The following is a 19,123-nucleotide window of genomic DNA, read 5'->3' on the forward strand; positions in this document are numbered from 1 at the left end:
AAACAGCCAGTAGTGTAATTGCTGGGTCATAGGGTAGCTCTATTTTTAACTTTTTGAGGAACCTCCATACTGTTTTCCAAAGTGGCTGCACCAGCTTGCATTCCCACCAACAGTATAAGAGGGTTCACCTTTCTCCACATCTTCTCTTTCTTTATGTGGATTTGTGTTACCATTGAGTATTAGTTCAGGCCAAAGGATTTCCTTTCTTTTTCTTGTAAGGCAAGTCAGATTGTCTTTATCTGGGAATGTCCTTATTTTCTCTTAATTCTTGAAACATACAGAATCCTTGGTTGACAGATTTTTCCTTTCAGTACTTTAGGTCATCTTTGCAGCCTTCAGTCCTCCATTTTTTCTGATGAGAACTTAGTTGTTATTGTCATTTCGCTGTATGTGATTGGGGGGGGGGGGGTGTTTTGTTTTGTTTTGGGTTTTTTTGTTGTTTTGTTTTTTGTTTCTTTGTTTTTTTGTTTTTTGTGGGGTTTTTTGCTTCTTTCCAAATCTTTGGTTTTGGCTTCCAACAGTTTGATTACGTGACTAAGTATGGGTCTCTGTTTCTTCTATTTGGACTATGATTCTTGGATATGTAGATTAATATTTCTTCTGCCTTTTTCTTCTTCTGGGGTTCCCATCATGAGTATGTTGGTACAGCTGATAATACCCACAAGTCTGAGTTTCTATTTTTCTTAGTATTTTCCTGTTCTTCAGATTGGATATTTATTGACTTATCCCCATTTTCACTGATTCTTTCTTCTGCCAGTTCAAATCTAGTATTAAGTCACTATAATTATTTTGTTATTGTCCTTTCAACTCCAGTGTTTTCATTTGATTTTTATGGCTTCCTTTTATTCGTATTCTCTGATAAGAAACCGTTCTAATATTTTTACTTCTTTAAACATGGTTTCCTGGAGCACCTGGGTGGCTCAGTCAGTTAAGCATCCAAACTTTTTTTTTTTTTAGATTTTATTTATTTGAGAGAGTGAGCACAAGAGAGTGAGAGAGCGTGCGCACGCAAGAGTGGTGGAAGGAGCAGAGGAAGAGGAAGAGGCAGATTCCCTGCTGAGCAGGGATCCCCATGAGGGGCTCTAACCCAGGACTCCAAGATCATAACCTGAGCCGAAGGCAGACGCTTGCTTAACCAACTGAGCCACCCAGGCTTCCCTAAGCCTCCAACTCTTGATTTTGGATCCGGTCATGATCTCAGGGTCGTGAGATCTAGCCCCACATTAGGCTCTGTGCTGTGTGTGGAGCCTGCTTAAGATTCTTTCCCTCTGTCTCTGCCCCTAACCCCATCCCACCCCGCACCCCATGCTCCCCACTCAGTCTTGCACATGTGCACACATGCTCTCTCTCTAAAAAAATAAGAAATAAAAATAAACATGGTTTCCTGTTGTTCTTTGAACATATTTATAATAAGTACTTTGAAACTGTCTACTAGGTCTAATATCTGGGCATCTTCAGAGGTAATTTTTATTTACTGCTTTTTTTCCCCTATTCATAGATTACATTTCCATGTTTCTTTTTATGCCTTATAATTTTTTGCTAAAAACTCAACATTTCAGATGATACGCTATAACAACTCTGGATTTCAATCCCACTGGGAGCCATTTTGCTGTTTAGTGACTTGCCTGCAGTAATTCTATGGAGTCTTGTCTCCCTGGTGGTGTGTGACCACTGATGTTTTGCTTAGTTTCTTTTTTTAATTGTTTTTAAAGCCAAGATTCCTAAAAGTCATCCTGTGTTAGAATTTTTAGTAATTAACCAATGATTATCAAAAGTTATGCTTAAACACCGTAAGCCAGTAAGGCTTTCACCCTTTGCTGATGAATCCATGTGTGGGTTAGGGAACACAGTCAAAGATCAGACAGTTTACAACTCTGCCTTGGCTTTTAGTTTCTTCCGGGATTTCTCATGTCTCCTCTGTACCTGGACCAGGCATCATCTTCAGTCAGGGAAGATGAGTAGATCACTAGGCTCTGTCTCTTATCTCTCTTGAGCCTGTATATTGCCTTGCCCTTATGCAGTCTTCTAGACCATAAAGAACATGAATGAGCTTATCAAGGCCTTCCCTATTCTCTGTATCTCCTGGTTAGATTTCTGGATGGTCTGCTGCCTCCCCCAGCTAATTCTGCAACCCCGGACTAGCTGTAGAAGTTGTCTGCACTGACTTTTTTGCTACTGAGATCACTATTGTTTTTATTGAAACCTCTGGGTATGTACTCTACTGCAAGCCAAGTTAGCCCCAACTAGCAGAAGAGCTGCTAGTTTTCACAGCCCAGCCTACCTAGGCAGAACCACCACACAGATCAAACTTGGGAGGAGGGGTGATGGAAGCAGCCCCAGGATAAAACACCACAAACTCCCACTTTTTATAATGATGGTTTAGCAGTTTTTCTGGAATAAATGCTTCTCAATTTGTTGTATGCTTTTAGTTGATTTCCAGAGCCCTAAAATGGTTGGCTTTTATTGTTTTGTCCACTTTTATTGTTGCTTTTTAGGAAGAGGATTTACTGAGCTCCTCACTCCACCCCTCCAGAAGTCCTGACATCCCCACCCCCAGGCACACTCTTAAGTTTATGTTAGGCCAATAATACTACCAACTATTTATTTTAAATTGGCCTCATTTTAATTGAAAATCTAATCTTTCTCTGAGAGCCATTAATGGCTCTATCAGCATCTTGAAAGCATTAGGGGGCCTTGGAGGGAACCATCTTGCTGAATATAAACCACATGTTTTCCTTTCAGACTTCAGGCCTCACTAAAATGGGGGCATCTACCTGTAGATGCCTACACAGTCCTCAAGGTGCGTGGGGGTGGGTAGGACAGGGCTTTTCTGGCCCTCTCCTGTGATGGATGAAGTGTTAAGAAAACAGGTTCCTAGGCTGAAAGTTGCCTCATGTGATTTCTGATACCCGACAATACAGTCGAAACCACATTATTATCCAACCCCCTAACTTCCTCCACCCAACATGTATTACAAAAAAGCCTGCGTAGGACCCTGAAAACCTCGGAATTCCACATGACAAACTATGTACACGCCTGAAAAGCCATCAGTAAAGCCCTTCAGGGCCAGGGTGTCATGTGGGTAATTGGCAAGAATCTCTTTGGAAGGGATTCCATTCAATAATGTGTCTTTTAAAAAAACTTAGCTAAACCTAAAGTTGAGCATCAAGTAATTACACTTTCAATCTTTCCAATTGCACAGTGTTTTGAAAATGTCAAAATTACAACCAAATGCTGCTGAAGCATATTTAATGGTGGTTTTCTGGACCCCACCAAAGGTGCTGGCCATAACAGAAGAAAAAAAGTTTGCATATTTTTCCTGTAGAACTACAGTAAGTGGAACATAGAGACATAATATAGATGGCACCCATTGAAATACACATATTTAATGACCTTGGACTTTGGTTTTTCTTCTCCTTTGGGGGAGAATCCATGTATGTCCATAAAACCATGAAGGTTGCTATGGAAAAGACTTCCAAAGGAAGCAAACGTCCACAAGAAAAAAACAAGTCATGGAAAGGTGATACACCAAGTGATAAGGCAAGAGTGTGGCCCCCTCACACATGCGTGAGGTTTTGCAGCACGGACCCAAGGGGAGAGTAAATGTCCTGGGTCTTCCCTGAGCTTCATTCCTGCTCTTAGGCAGGACCCACAGAGTAATAGGCTAGGTGGGGGTCTGTGTAAATCTAATGCCAAACTGTGCCACCTGGAGACTTGTTAACAGTGGTCCAGACTAGGGGCGCCTGGGTGGCTCAGTGGGTTAAGCATCTGCCTTCAGCTCAGGTCATGATCCCAGGGTCCTGGGATCGAGCCCCACATCTGGCTCCCTGCTCAGTGGGGAACCTGCACCAGAGAGCCTGCTTCTCCCTCTCCCTCTGCCCCTCCCCACCACTTTTGTGCTCTCTCTCTCTCTCAAATAAATAAAATCTTTAGAAAAAAAATGGTCCAGACTATTCATTCATTAATTTCCTCACTAAGCATACCTTTGTTGTGCCATCCCCAGTGCTAAACGATAGCAATACATATGCTGGGCAGTCAAGGCCCACTTTTGAAAACCACTATATCATAGGGAAGTAATGCAACAAATAAACCACTTGAATAGTTGGATATGATAAGTACTATTTCTAAAAAACTATCAAGACACATAGGTTGTAAACTGGCGCCTATGGGTCAAATCTAACTACAGAAGCATTTCCTTTGGCTAAATACTGATTTGTTTTAAAATCTGAATTTCAGAGGAGAACTATGAACTCCAACCCCAAGTGCACATGCAGCCAGAACAAACTCCCTCCCTTATCTGAGTATGCCTGGTTCTGAACAGTCCTGTTGATGACTAACTAGTATTTATTCATTAATTCTGTGCAAGTAGGTGAGCAGTTAATAGGTGTCAGAATTTTTTTAAATGGAAAAGAAAATAGGGTTTTCTCAATTTTAACTTTATCACTAGGGAAAAGTCAACCATGATTCAGTTTTAGCAGTGGAATAGTACTCTGGTTGGCAGAGGACAATGTGAGATGCAACTATTTAGAGAAAGGGAGGAATATGGGACAGATTAAAACAAAAGTATTCAATTGTTGTGGGGTTTTTTCCCTGTGTGTATGAGTGGTGAGTATTTTGTCAGGAGGAATAGGGAGGACTTTTCTTTAAATAACAGCACTGGGCTACTCCATCCTCATCAAACCCTAAAGTAAGTAAAGGTATTTCTCACTAGCAGACCTCTCTCTGCACCTAGGGCAAGGTGGGAAGGGGGAATTGAGCTGAGCAGGAAGTTGTACTGAAGAGTCTGTAACTCCATCAAGATTCATAAATCAAGGGGACCCATAAGGAGTATGTGAAGGAAAGGAGAGTTTGTAGCTGGACATACCCTACGAGAGTTCCTGCTCCCTCTCCCATCAGACATAAGGGCTCACTCTGGTTTTGTGTCCCCTTCCTACCTTTGGAGGGTCCATAGTACCCCCTTTCTTGCCTTCTGTAAACACTGGATAGAAAGGGAGATGAAGGAGTCCTGTAGAGGCCAGAATGCCACCCCACCATGCATCTGGTTGTAATGACTCCTTAGTGCCAGCCTTATTGTGGGTAATTGGCAAAGAAAAAGACATACCCCTGCCACCTTAGAGATTACAGCCTGGCCAAGGAGACAAATGTTAAGCGAAACCCAAAAAAATTACACATTGAATTATAAAACAGAAGATTACAAGGCGATTCTTAGAGCATCTAATAGGATGTATGTAGTCTGGTACAGGAGAAGGTCTAGAAAGGCTTCAAAAGTTGTGCTATTTCTGCTGCTCATTGAAGGATGCGTGGTAGACAAGGGAAGGGTGGAGGGCTCTACAAAGAGGAAGTAGCATGTGCAACCTGCCCTGAGACAGGAAAGAAATGCAGGAAAGGAACTGAAAGACGGTCCTGCAACCAGAGCAGAGGGGCACCAGGAGGAGGCACCAGCATCTGCAAGGTACCAGAGGAGATGGTAAAGATTTGAGATTTTTCCCAAGAACCACAGTAACTGAGGAGTTTCGAGCAGAGAAGGGATCAGATCATATTGCCATTTTTAAAAGATCTCCCTGGGGGCGCCTGGGTGGCACAGCGGTTAAGCGTCTGCCTTCGGCTCAGGGCGTGATCCCGGCGTTATGGGATCGAGCCCCACATCAGGCTCTTTGGCTAGGAGCCTGCTTCTTCCTCTCCCACTTCCCCTGCTTGTGTTCCCTCTCTCCCTGACTGTCTCTCTGTCAATTAAATAAATAAAATCTTTAAAAAAAAAAAAGATCTCCCTGGTTCCTTTCTGTGGAAAATGAATAAAAGCAGACAAGATTGGAGACATGCTCAGGTATATACCCAGGTATAGACATGGAGAAGGCAGGACTCGGGCTTTGCTGGCAGGAAGCAAGGAAAGAAGACAGAGGGAGTAAAAGATGGGCTGCAATGATATACCAGAGAATAGGCTACATGGAGGGACTAATGAGATGGAAGATGGAAGGTTAAGGCACCAGTGGACAGGGGATCCCAATGAGGCCAAAAACTGTCGTGGTGGGAATAAATGAGAGAGCAAGCTGGGAGCGCTGGATGTTCGGTGCATAAGGGAGGAGCCATTTCAGGGTATGACAAGGTCCAAAATGCAGCTTGGCAGAGGGTAACAGTGGAAGAGAACGATACTAAAGATGAGGTGGCAAAATGTCAAGAGTCCAGGTTCTTGGAAGAAGCAGAGAAGCTCAGCCACGAGTGGTGTCTTTGGGATGATAGATTTAGAGCCCCTTGAAGGACTTCAGGAGGATTCCCTACATCCCCACAAGCCTTCCCACCTCCACTTGCCTAAATGTTTGGCTTGACTAAATAAAACCAACTATTAGCACAGTCATTTAGGGATCCGCCAACATGTGACATAAACAGTTGGACATATATTCCTAGGGCAACCATGTGCCCATGTGCATCACAAGCAGAAGAGTTAGGGATTACTGGCCTCCATCCCCATGGCCTCAACCTGTGGCTTGTGCTCCACAGACTGACTGCCACACTGCTTTCACTGTCTCTACCACTCCATATCCCGTCTCTCCTACAGGACTATTAAGTCAGGGCAGGTCATTCTGCTTCCTTCACAGCTCCTAATACCATGCCTGGGATGTAACAGGTGCTCAATAAAGAATGAATCAGGGGCGCTTGGGTGGCTCAGTTGGTTAAGCATCCAGCTCTTAGTGTCGGCTCAGGGCATGATCTCATGGGCCGTGAGATGGAGCCTATATCAGGCTCCCCGCACAGTGTGGAGTCTTTTGAGATTCTCTCCTTCTGCCCCTCCTCACCCTCCCTCTCTCAAATAAATACATAAATAAATCTTCTAAAAAAAGAATAAATCAACCCCTTTTATATGAAGTACAAAACTGGTGAAACTAATTTACGGTGCTAAAAGTCAGCATAATGGTTCTATCCTAGATGGGATCAATGTTCTATTTCTTGATCTGGGCACTGTTTCCCGGAATGTGTTCACTCAAAATTCATCAGTCTGTATAATTAAGATTTGTACATTTTTCTGTATGTACATTAGGTTTCCATATTTTTTTAAATGGATGAATCAATCGATCACTCAATCAGCGATGGAACCTAACTTAAACTTGAAATGCTTCCCCAATGTAAAATTCTAACAGCAAGTTAAGGCAGGGGTTGGCACATCTTTTCCATAAAAGACCAGATATTAAATGTCTTAGGCCTTGCAGGCCATGCAGTCTCCATCACAACCACTCAGATTCACTGCTACAGCATAGAAATAGCCATGGATAATGTGTAAACAAATGAGTATGGCCATGCTCCAACAAAATGTACCTATGAATGCCAAAATTTGAATATCATGTAATTTTCACATTTCCTAAAATAATAGTCTGATTTTTTTTTTAATCATTCGAAAATTTTAAAACCATTCTTAGCTCTCCAACTCTACAAAAACAGGCTGCAGACCAGATCTGGCCCACGGGATGTAGTTCCCCAACCCCTGCACTCCAAGGGTGTACCTGTAAAACCCATTTCCTGGCCTGCATACAGGCTCAGCCTATCCTTCCCAACCTGCCCCTCAAGCACTCCCCCACCTTTGTAAGTAGGCAGACACTCCATCTTGTCACCACATGGGTATTTGCTGTCCCGAGGCTTGATGGGCTCCATTCGACAGACAGGGTAGGCGTTATAATCTTGTTTATATGTGGTGAGCAGATCCATGTTCTCTTCACTTGGGATGAACTGGTCGGGCTGGTGTAGCTTCACTGGCAACACTTTGTGAGGCCCAAAATCTCTCCTAAAAGGAAAATAGGCGCATGCCATTGACCCAGGAGAAGGCTTGTAAGGGTTTCTATTTAACCCAATTCTACAAATGTTTGCTGTGACGTCATCTTCTACTCTATCCCCCTAACTGCTCTTCCTCCTCTGCTTCCCACTTTTGAAAAAGGCACCTCCCATTACCCTCTCACCCCAGTCACACACCCAGATGCCCTCCTGGACCCACCACCATCACATCTCCAGATAATCGCTCACCAAGTGCAACCCCCCTCCATGTCATTGGTTTGTCTTTCCCCCTTGGTTCAGACCCTAACCATTTCTCACTTGGATCATGTGACAATTTACCACTTGGACTTCCTGCTGCATTTCCCGCCACTTCTACGTCATCCCCACAGTGTGGCCCAGAATTACCTCTCTGAAATGAGATCACAAAATGGGATCATTTTACTCCCCACCTGAAAAATCTCCCAGATAAAACCAGACTCTCTAGCATGGTATAGAAGCTTTCCTGGACCTGCCTCTGCCTTCCTCCCCAGCTTCATCTCCCACCTCCGCCCGTGCCCCACACTGAACCCCTCAGAAGGCCTCTCTTCTGTGCCTGCTCTCTCCACCTTCTTTCCCGCCAGTCACTTGACTGGGGAGCTAACTTTTCTTTTTCAGGTACCACCACTTCCTCTTCTGTGCTCCCAATAGCTTCTCTTCCTGAGCCTGATCTCCTTCCTCTACTTGACCCTATAGAAAACCCAGAGGGCAGAAAACCATAAATGAAGACACGGAGTCTTTCATTTCTCAGCTCTCTGGCATCAGTGCTCCCATTATTTCAGGGAGTATGGAAACAATAGGTCAGAAAAAGCAATGATGGTCTTCAGCTAGACAGGAGAACTCCCTTCCCAGAACGTCCCACAGTTACAGAGATGCCAAGATGCTAAGTGCACCATCACCAGGAATGATCCCGGCAAAACCAGGGCTCAGCTTGGGCTTGCACTGTCTGCCAGGGCAGTCTTGACTCCCCGCTGCTCAATGCAAACTCTTTTAAGCAAACATTTCCCCCCATGGGCTTCTGATTTACACAACAGCCTGTTTTTGCTTGGAACCCATTTATCCAACTGGACAAGTGGAAGGGAGATTTTCCCTGATGGTGCTTGCCAAAACAACCTCGCCAAGGGAAGAGGGAGGTTTCCGGACAGGAAAACATCAGGCCCAAACACCAATAAAACCTACTTCCCGGCCAAAATCTGGAGCAGCATTACTGAGCCATGCTTGAATAACAAAGGTAACACGCTCCACTGTAACCTGTCTTGCATGAATTATACACGTGGTTGTGAATAAACCCAAACTGGGGCCTGAAAGTGCTTGGTGGGATGGGAGGAGGGAGTGAGGAAGCAGGAGAATTGGTCTCTCTAGGGCTCTAAGGGGGAAATGGGAGATGCTTCAGTTGAACTCCCAGCACCTCCCTCTGCACAGATTTAAAAATATATCTCAGCAGCAGTTATAGGGTCTTCAGCCTGGGCTCCCTTCCCAAGGGCCCCATGTTGGCAAATAGCAAGAGGAAGCTGAGTGACCTGACGCATCTGGAAGCTGACTCTGTATAAATTGGGGCTTATGGAGGGAACAGGCTAAACAAGAAGCCGAGGGTCAGTTCCATATTTCTACTCTTTTTAGTGTACGAGTACCTCATGCTGGTGTCTGTTTAATACTTAGCCAACTGCAGCAGGGAACCAGAAGTGGTGGCCCTAGGCTGCAGAGCTGCAAATGGCTTCCGTCAGAAAGTGTGCTCCCAAACGGGAGGAGGTAAGCTCTCCTTAATCCAAAAAGCAGTGGTGACAGCCTGAGACCACACATCCCTACATAAACCCATGTTCATTGATGGCAACCCAACGGTTCAGCCCTCTTCATTTCCAAGAAGGAACAGCAAGAGATATCTAGGGCAAGCAAAGAAGGACAGAGCTGAATGTCCAAGCTGCCCCAACCCCAAAGCATCCAGGAGTGCTTTCCAGTCACAGGACTGCCATGTTCTGAGACCCGTAGCACAGAGACATCCTCTACTGCCATGATGTTAGTGAGGGAACCAACTTCCCCCGCAGAGAGGCTGTGACAATCTTCCTTCCAGGGCCACCAAGCTCAATGACAATGAAAATGTGCTTAATACCTTTATTTCCTGCTGTTTCCACAGGAAAAGAGCAGATAAATGCCAACCAAACTCACCAGCTCATGAGCTATCCTGAAGTTGGTTACTCAAAGATAAAAACTGATACAGCAAAATCCTTGCTCACCTTATTTAGGGAATGAAAATGTTAACTGAATCTCCTTCTCTGGTGCAAAATTCAAATACCCGTGTGAAAGTATACCTATGGTTGTATTTGCTGATCAGCTGTAACTAAGTAAAGGATCTTTGCAGGAGTCGGGGGTGAAGGAGTGATCTACTTCTGGAGAGTGGTAAAGTTTTAAGTTTAAAGTGTAATTCATTTATACCTCGCCCAAAAGTATTTACTGTGGCTGAAGAGTGAATCTGATCAAGACTGGGTGTTATTCACACCTGATGAATTATTGAACATTACCTCTGAAACTAATGATTTACTATATGTTGGCTAATGGAATTTAAATTTTAAAAAAAAAGTAAATTTGATCAGAATATATGTGTTTCCTCATTATATTGTTATGTTGAGAACATTCACTGAAATCTACCATTAACCACAACATAACTACATGTCCCCAATCTCACATAATCTTACAGCTTTTAAGGTCATGTAAGAGAAAAGTATTTTATTCTTCCCAGAAATTGCTCAAATTTAGTAGTTTTTTTTTCTTAAGAACACACCCCTTTCTTCCTGTGTTACATTCCCTACCTAGTGCCTGTGCCCCTTGTGACTATGAACCAAGAAAAAAATTGGTCAAAGACGTTAAGTCTTTTTAGGTGCAGAGCCATAAAAGTTATATAGTATGGAAGGCCAAGAGTTAAACTCCAAGTTAAGCAAAGGTTAAAGTGGCCCTGCCGGGAAAGTCATAACAACTTGATTTCCAATTGTTAGGCAAAGCTAAGGAAAGGTGTTTGGCTGTAAGAGCCAACTAGGGTCCTGAGCCTGGAAGTGGGAAATGGAGATTTTCACAATGATAAAGGGACCATGTAATACTTTTTTTTAACCTACTGATGTTTATCCCCAAAACCTTCAGTACTTGTTAGTGTGTCCAATTAATCAATTCATTGGAACCCATTTTTTTTTAAGATTTTATTTATTTGACAGAGAGAGACAGCCAGAGAGAGAAGGAACACAAGCAGGGGGAGTGGGAGAGGAAGAAGCAGGCTCATAGCAGAGGAGCCTGATGCGGGACTCGATCCCAGGACTCTGGGATCACGCCCTGGGCCAAAGGCAGACGCTTAACGACTGAGCCACCCAGGCGCCCCGGAACCCATTTTTAAAAGAGTTGCTCCTCTTCCCCAAAGCCAATCTCTTCACCCTTATCCTAAATCCCCTCCCTCTTTCTCAGGAACCTGTCCATATACTAGTCCGTTTGTGCGTTAACCTTTTCCTCCTACCAGCTCCTTCCTCTCAGTAAACGTTCTTCAGTTTTTCCCAACTTTAAAGGAAAAAAATAAAGTGACACAACCCTCACTGGAGTCCACTCCCCTCCCCTCTCTTCCAGGAAGGGCTGCCTACACACAGACTTGCCTTCCTCGCCTCGCACTCACACTCCCCCCCATCCAATCTTGTTCTGCTAACCCTTCGCTCCAGCCCAGGCCCCCCAAGTCCTGCGGGGTTTCCAAATCCAGTCACTACTCTTCACGCTGTTCCCCTCCTGACCATCCTGTAAGCAGCCATACTCTGACTCATCTTTTGAACACTCTCTCCTTGATTTCTGGGATTCTCCTCCTCATGATTTGTCCTCTCTCTCAATCTCCATGCAGGGTTTGGCTCTTTGACAGCTGATTTGATTTCATGCCTTCCACATGTAATTCTAACATTTTCCAGGATTAAAAGGCACCCTCTAAGAAAACCATTACGTCATCCCAGGCAGGCTGGGAGCCCAGCCCAGCACAATGAGAAGGATCCTAAGGCGGATTCACAGGGCTTGATTCATGCTCCTGACCCTGATAAGGACACACGGAGCCCTCCTTGTCTGTGCCGTGACAGACAGGATTCTAAGGACCTGCCTCCAGGATTCGAGTTACACAGCATCTGTCTCCTGCCTTACTCTCTCATCTCCTCAATGCCCACGAGAGCTGAAGCTAACATCTGTCACCACTTCACATCAGCTCTGCACAAAAATACGAGGAACATCTACCTAGAAGCACTAAAGAGCAACCAAGGTAAGCATATTCTGGAGCGAAGCCAACAGGCAGAAGAAGGGAATGGTACTGCATGAGCCTCTGAGTAAGTTTCCATTTTGTGGTGGGATCTTTGTTTTTCCCAGAGCTTCCAGTCTGAAGGCAGGCTCCAGTCTGTGCCAGCCAAGAACCCATAGTAAACAGAAAACCTCCCCTTGACTGAAGAACCGGACGACCAAGTCTGAAGCAACCACAGGTGCTGGAAAGTAAGGGAGAAATCCTGGAAAGGAGAAAACCCAAGACAGGAAGCTCTGGCTTCTGTACATAAACTGGGCCCAGGTCTCCCACTGACTTCACAAGCAACCATGCTAAAGACAAGTTACTGAACTGATGGGGCGCCTGGGTGACTCAGTCAATTAAGTGTCTGACTCTCGATTTCAGCTCAGGTCATGATCTCAAGATCATGAGATCAAGCCCCGTCTGCTTAAGGTTCTCTCTCTCCTTCTGCCCCTCCTTGCTCGCATGCTCTTTCCAAAACAACAAACCTGAACTGAGCTTGGCACTGCCACCCAAAACACAGAATTTGCATTTTGAAGCAAATCAAATTACCTCCTATCTGCCTTAAAAAACAGTAATATTAATAACGTCTTTGGAGGAATGTAAAAAAAATCCAAAGTCTTTACAACCTAACTTTAACGATGTACAGGGTCAATCTAATATCACTGACATACATACAGGAAAATGTGACCCATTCTCAAGAAAAAACAAGATAATCCTGGAGATCAATTTCAAGCAGACCCGATGTTACAATTAGCAAACAAAGATTTTTAAAGCAGCTATTCTAATTATGCTAAATTATAAAAAGCAAAATAAGGTCATCATAAATTAAAATGTAGGAAATTCATAAGAGAAATAGAAACTATCTAAAAATAATCAAATGTAACTTCTAAGACTGAAAAATACAATATCTGAAATAAGACGGTCACTGGGTGGGCTTAATATCAGAATGGAGTTGGAGGAAAGACTGTGAACTTGAAGACAGATGAATAGAAACTATCGATTTGAAAAACAGAAAAAAAAGGATAGAAAGAAATGAACAGTCTCAGAGACAGAAAAAGCACTTGAAGAAATAAGGGTCAAGATGTTCCCAAATTTAATCAAAGATACACAACATCAAAGGCCCCAAAATTGCCCAGGCAAGTCTAATGCTGAGGCCTCTTTACATTTCTTCTTAATTCTCGGGCCCAATCTACAGGGCAAGGGAGTAGGGGTATCCCCAAGGGTATAGCTCTGGGGAGAGAAGTATGTATTTAAACAGGAAATGGGTGAAATTCATGGAGTAGAGAAAGACTTAGGCCCACTACCAACTTTCCTGCTTTTTTCCTAGCATTTGAAGAGGATTCCAAACGCCTTTTCTCTTTTAGCTCTCTCCGCCCCAATTCCATTCAGTTGAACAAGAGTCTTGTCAATAAATGAAGGAATCTGTTCTGTCAACTTGCTGCCCTCTGCCCTTGAGCTAGACCCATCAAGTCAGAACCTGATTCCATCTTCCCTCCTACGCCTCTAGTTCACTCTCCCCGTGGTCCCACTCCCCTGAGAATAAAGATGCAACACCATCTTGAAGACTTAGCCCTTTCCTCTCAGGTTATCCATTCTACCATCCTTAGAGATCTGCCTTAGCTAACAAAATAATGTCCCAGAATGGGGCCCAAGTGTTTTACACGGTGACATGCCTAAGGGGAAATGAGGCTTGAAGTGCAAACCTCTTATTCATAAATTGATGTCCCGTCTATCTGGACTAAAGGCAGATCCTGTACCAGAGAATCACCAAGGGCTGCAAGAAACTGCTTCATACTAAGGAGGGCTAAAAATCACGAACTTTCCCCTCATGGCACCTGCTGTAAATCCCTAAGATTTACAGTCAGTAAGAGTTGTGTGCAGCTGTAATCATGCCTCATGCTGGGATGATAACCTTTCCAGAAACCAGGTGTTTTTTGTGTCTGGACTTAATCACCAAGCCCAGCCAAGCCCTGAGCCATGTGACTTTTCATTCAGCAGGTGGCAGCCCCATGTCCAGCCTCAGAAACTGAGCTGGGTCCCTTTACATAGAGAAGTGGGAGGGATGTTCAGGTAATAAGGGTTCTAAGGGCAGAGAAGTGACAATCCATGCAGAGAGAGGGGTGTGCAGACACAGGGCTGATCCACCACCTCCCCAGAAGCCTCTGGTGAAGCACTCAGATGATGACTTCTCTACATTTCTTCTGACAGAACAGTCTGCTGTATATACAAGTACACTGACCAGAGTCTTTGCTAAGTTTATACAGTTCGGAAAACACAGTTGGTAAAATCTTGGCTTTTGTTCATTTATCTCAACAAAAGCTCACTAGAACTTTAAAAAAAAAAATCCTGAGAGGGACATAGTTTTGTTCACAGTCTCTGAAAACTAGTGCCCAGCATCGCGGGCACAGAACTGAGATATGATTAACTTGAAGCACAGGTGAGGGAAGAGATGCCCTCTGCTCATTTCCCCCCTCGGTTCTCTCTCTGGGGAAGGACATAAAGGAGAGGAGAGAAGCATTTCTGCTCTTCTTCCTTCCCAAGGGTAACCTCGATCCTGCCATCTTTTCTTTTAAGGCCCTTAAGGTCACGAACAACTTGTTTTGGAAATTCTTTTAGTATCTGCACTCCTCCACTCTGGCCACATTTTGACATGAATGATATTTACTGTGGCTCTGGCAGGGACAGAGGGAACTTCTGAGTAATAGGTTTATGGCTTTCAGTGACATGAGTCAAGGATAATTGAGGACAGGTCAGAGGGGAAGTTTTTGCTTTTGCAAAGCATCATCAGGAGGCAGGAAGGCATGTGGGGCTCTATCTGGGGACCTTAGAGCTAGGTGACGGGGTAGGGCTGCTGCTGCAGAGAGAGGATTTGTCCTCATCCTCCTAAGCTCGTAGGCAACAAAGAGCAGCCTTCAACATCCACCCTCCAGGCGTCCTTTTCTGTATTTTCTAAGACAGAAAACACACCCCTAACGTAACAACATCTGAAGCTGTCCTGTACTTTACATTTCACACCTTGCTCTCAATTTCCTGCTCATTGGGTATGAAGAGAAGACCAGCACCTAGAGGCTGAATGTGATATTTGCGAATTATTCCTCAATGTTACTTCCATCTTTCTCTACCCATTACATGTCTCTTATACATACGCCTAGGACTCTTCATCAGCACTGACCATGGTTTCTTACAAGGAAAAAGCAGTGCTCAGGAATGGTACATGTCTCTTGCGGTCTCTAGACTCTTAGAATCTAAGAGTGCTGTTTTCTTGGTAAAATGAAGCCCAAACTCATATTGTTTTATAAGCCATAGGTTGAAAAAAGGTTGCCTAAAATATATTTTTTTAGTACTCAGAAACACTGTGCTTAAACCAAATCATGTAAGATATCTGTCCAGCATAAAGAGGATCTGATGGGGGGGGGGGGGTCAATGGGAAAAAAAAGAGATGATCTGAGTCATGCATCAAACATGGCCCTCGACTCCCTCCCAGCCTTAAAATCAGGAATCCTTTGGCTTCATTTATCTCTTCATGGGTCTTTCTGCCTCATAACTCATGCATGGACTTCCTTTGACTCTAGAACATAGCAGCTTTTTGTAGAAATACGTCCATGCCTCCAACCCACAATCTCAAAAGAAGATGTATCCACTTCCATCGTGGAGGAAACCTGGAGGCAGAATGAATTAGAGCCGTTCTGCTTCACCTGAATCATCTGGGACCTTTACTAGGAAAGCACAAAATTATGAGCAAAGGGGGAGCAATAGGAAGAAAATTTACCAGGTCTTGAGTCTTGTAATGTGCAAGCACTGGGCTGCAGCAATTTACATACTCTATAATCCCCACCTCCCAGCAATCCTGCCCTGCAGGGATGAGGAATACCAGAGACAGAGAAGGCATCCCTCTCTCAGGTCTCATCTGGGCTCTAAGTATACAATCTGAGACACTGCTCAACTACACTCAAAGATGTTTCTACTCCACTGGGTCATCAGTCACAGGTCACCACCCAGAAGTCACTAACCAAGTTGTCAGTGGCAGACTCTGTTACTCTTGCAACATGCAGAGCAGACCTGAAATTGATCAGTTTCCCCACCGTTTCAATATAGATACCTCGGCAACCCTACTACAGTAAGCCAGGTGGTTCAGCCTCTAAAACTGGATTCTCTAAAGAATCTGAGTTTGGAGGTCAAGAGCAATTTAAAAGGAAATACCACTGACCTTTGAACAATGCAGAGGTAAGGGATGCTGACCTCCGATACAGTCAAAAATGCACGTATAACTTTTGACTCCCCAAAACAAACTGCTAATAGCCTACTGTTAACCAGAAGCCTTACCAATAACAGCCAATTAACAGGTTTTATACATGATATGTATTATATACCATATTCTTACAATAAAATATGCTACAAAAAAAGTTAGGAAGAGAATCATGAGAGAAAACATTCACGGGGGCGCCTGGGTAGCGCAGTCGTTAAAGCGTCTGCCTTCGGCTCAGGGCGTGATCCTGGCGTACCGGGATCGAGTCCCACATCAGGCTCCTCTGCTATGAGCCTGCTTCTTCCTCTCCCACTCCCCCTGCTTGTGTTCCCTCTCTCGCTGGCTGTCTCTCTCTGTCAAATAAATAAATAAAAAATCTTTAAAAAAAAAAAAAAAGAAAAAGAAAACATTCACGGTATTGTACTGTATTTATTGAAAAAAAAAAAACCCACACGCAAATGAACCCTTGCAGTTCAAACCCATGTTGTTTAAGGGTCAACTGTAGTCTTTGTTCATTCTTGAAGAACATTCAGGAGGATCCCAATTCAAAGTCTGCAGCATAATTTCCAAACACCTCCCTCTGTATCCTCAAGATTCCTTTCATCACTATCACTATCGCTTTGCTGCCCAAGCCGACCTGGAGCTTTGGTGCCAAAGTCCAAAACTCCCTTTCTAGCAGCAGCGGCCCCCCCAGCTGTTTCATCTCTTTATACTTTACTTAACCTCCAACCCTTTGCTATGTAGATCATTTTAGCCTTCCTCACCCCTAGATGGGCAAGTAACAATTCTTTCTCTGTAAGAGGAGGTTGGGAAAAACTGGGCAGGCTCACAAATGCACGAGTTCCTTCCTGAGATACAGTATATTGACATTAAAGGCTCTGATACCATACACTGGCTCTGTACACTGGTGCACTAATACTGTACATTGTATTAATATTATACGTTAGCCCCGGACGTTACTCTATTCATGAGCATTCATATATTTATTCTACTCGCACTCACCTTGACGTGGTCAGGCCTTCCATGGGTATGGATCCTTTCTGGTACTCCAGCTTGGGCTTGAAGGATTCTCTGGGCAGGTAAGAGTGATAGAGAGGGTAGTTCTCGGTGTATTCGGAGAGAAGACATGGTTTCTCTGTTTTATCATAAATCTTGGTAGGGAGATGTGGACAGTGATGCCGCCTATAAAAAAAAAAAAGACATGAAGTTAGCTCTGTTACCTCCTTGGGAAGAATATATCCAGTCTGACAGTGCCACGGCCTCAAAATGGGACCCCAGGCTTTCAAAACAAAACTGCCAGCATTAAAAACAGGAATTTAACTTTCCTTTTCTCTACTAAACTATGAAGTGGCCAGAATTTTTTTTAATGATGTATAACTGCAATTGGCTAATCAACAAAATTCCTTAAATCACAAGATTACACACAAGCATGACGGACATTCAACCATTACAGATGCCACACTGCCTGTTTAAATACGAAATACTGCCGGTACCATAGTGGGTAAATCGCTGTGGCCCTGAGCCCTTCGAGTGATGCTCCCAGCTGGTCTCCCAATCACCCAGCAGTTAGGGTTCAACACCTGACCTGACAGCGTGCCACAGGGCTGTGCACTAGAGCCTTTCCCAATTGGCTGGTGCCTGGGTCAACTCAGAATGTCACCTTTCCATACAAGTGGCCTCACACAGAGCAAAACCACTACACGCCACTGTCTACGGGAACCTATTTCACACGGAAAGTCTGGCTCGCCATTCCCGTCTCGCCTCAACTGCTGTCTCCAGAGAAAGACTTGCACTGGTTATCTTCTACCTAAGCCACACCCGCCAGCCCTCCCCCGCACACAGGATTTCTCATCCCAGCGCATGCCTTTCCCACCACTTACTGCTCTCTGTCATTGGCAGGTGTGCTGGTGAGTGTGTTCATGGTCTGTCTTATCTCTCAAGCTCAGGACCTTTTCTACCTTGCTCACTGCTAGAGCCCCTGCCTGGTACACAGTAGGCTGCCCATAAACAATTACTGAACAAATGATGAAATACATAAATACATTATTAAATAAATGTGATGCCTCGTTACACAAACAGAGGATAGAAAATCATGTGAAGTTATAATCTATGGTGAGTTTTTCCACTTTACACGCATGGTAATAAATGAACCTTATGATTCTACTTATTGCTGGACAAAGGGCAGCTGTTGGGGCTTTCAAAACCTAAGCAGTATGTCAACTATTCATAGGTCCACATACAGTTCTTGCAGACCAGCTGGGGCACCCCTCGCCTATACACAGGCATCAGCACATCAACTAACTTTCATGTTAGTGATTTCCAACTTCCTGCTATCGAGGAATAGCACAGAATGGCATATTTTTAAACTATTTTTTATACTGATTTTACTTAGAGAAACGAAAATACACAGTATTCTGGGGCAGCACATGGGGAAAGAGAGAGAGAAAGAGAGAAACAGAGAGAGAACTCATCACTGTTCTAATCTAAAGCTATATTCCAGGCAACAATTAGCATGCTACCTGTCCCTGTTGTTAGTAAGTTCGACCCTCCATATAAATGTTGCTGCTACCACTGTTGTTACTACATCCTTCTCTTCAACCTCCCAAGCCCTAGAGAAACGATCAACACCTGTACGGTTCATATGGATAGCACTGCATGGTATCAAGTACCTTTAAAGAGATCCCTATTTGCAGGGCACCTGCATCTGAGTGGCTCAGTCTTAACTGAGGATCCACGCTCAGCGGGGAGTCTGAGATTCTCTCTCCCTTGCCCTCTGCCCCTCCCCCCTCACCTTGCTCTCT

At 44.2% G+C, this 19,123-nt stretch overlaps 1 protein-coding gene across 1 annotated transcript in view; it reads right to left on the minus strand.

Annotated features, from left to right (window-relative positions):
• The window catches only part of SAXO1 (stabilizer of axonemal microtubules 1), a 35,878-nt gene extending 18,516 nt beyond the window's left edge, over nucleotides 1-17,362 (minus strand). Inside the window, exons 1-2 of the mRNA XM_026506478.4 lie at nucleotides 17,325-17,362; nucleotides 7,569-7,771 (exon numbers count right to left, since the gene is read on the minus strand). Of these exons, the coding sequence (XP_026362263.2) occupies nucleotides 7,569-7,771; nucleotides 17,325-17,347 (226 nt within the window). The 5' untranslated portion in view covers nucleotides 17,348-17,362. The remainder of the gene's footprint in view (nucleotides 1-7,568; nucleotides 7,772-17,324) is intronic.
• Between the last annotated feature and the right edge of the window lie 1,761 nt (nucleotides 17,363-19,123).

Source organism: Ursus arctos, unplaced genomic scaffold, assembly GCF_023065955.2.
Source record: "Ursus arctos isolate Adak ecotype North America unplaced genomic scaffold, UrsArc2.0 scaffold_18, whole genome shotgun sequence".
In the NCBI taxonomy this organism is placed as follows: domain Eukaryota; kingdom Metazoa; phylum Chordata; class Mammalia; order Carnivora; family Ursidae; genus Ursus; species Ursus arctos.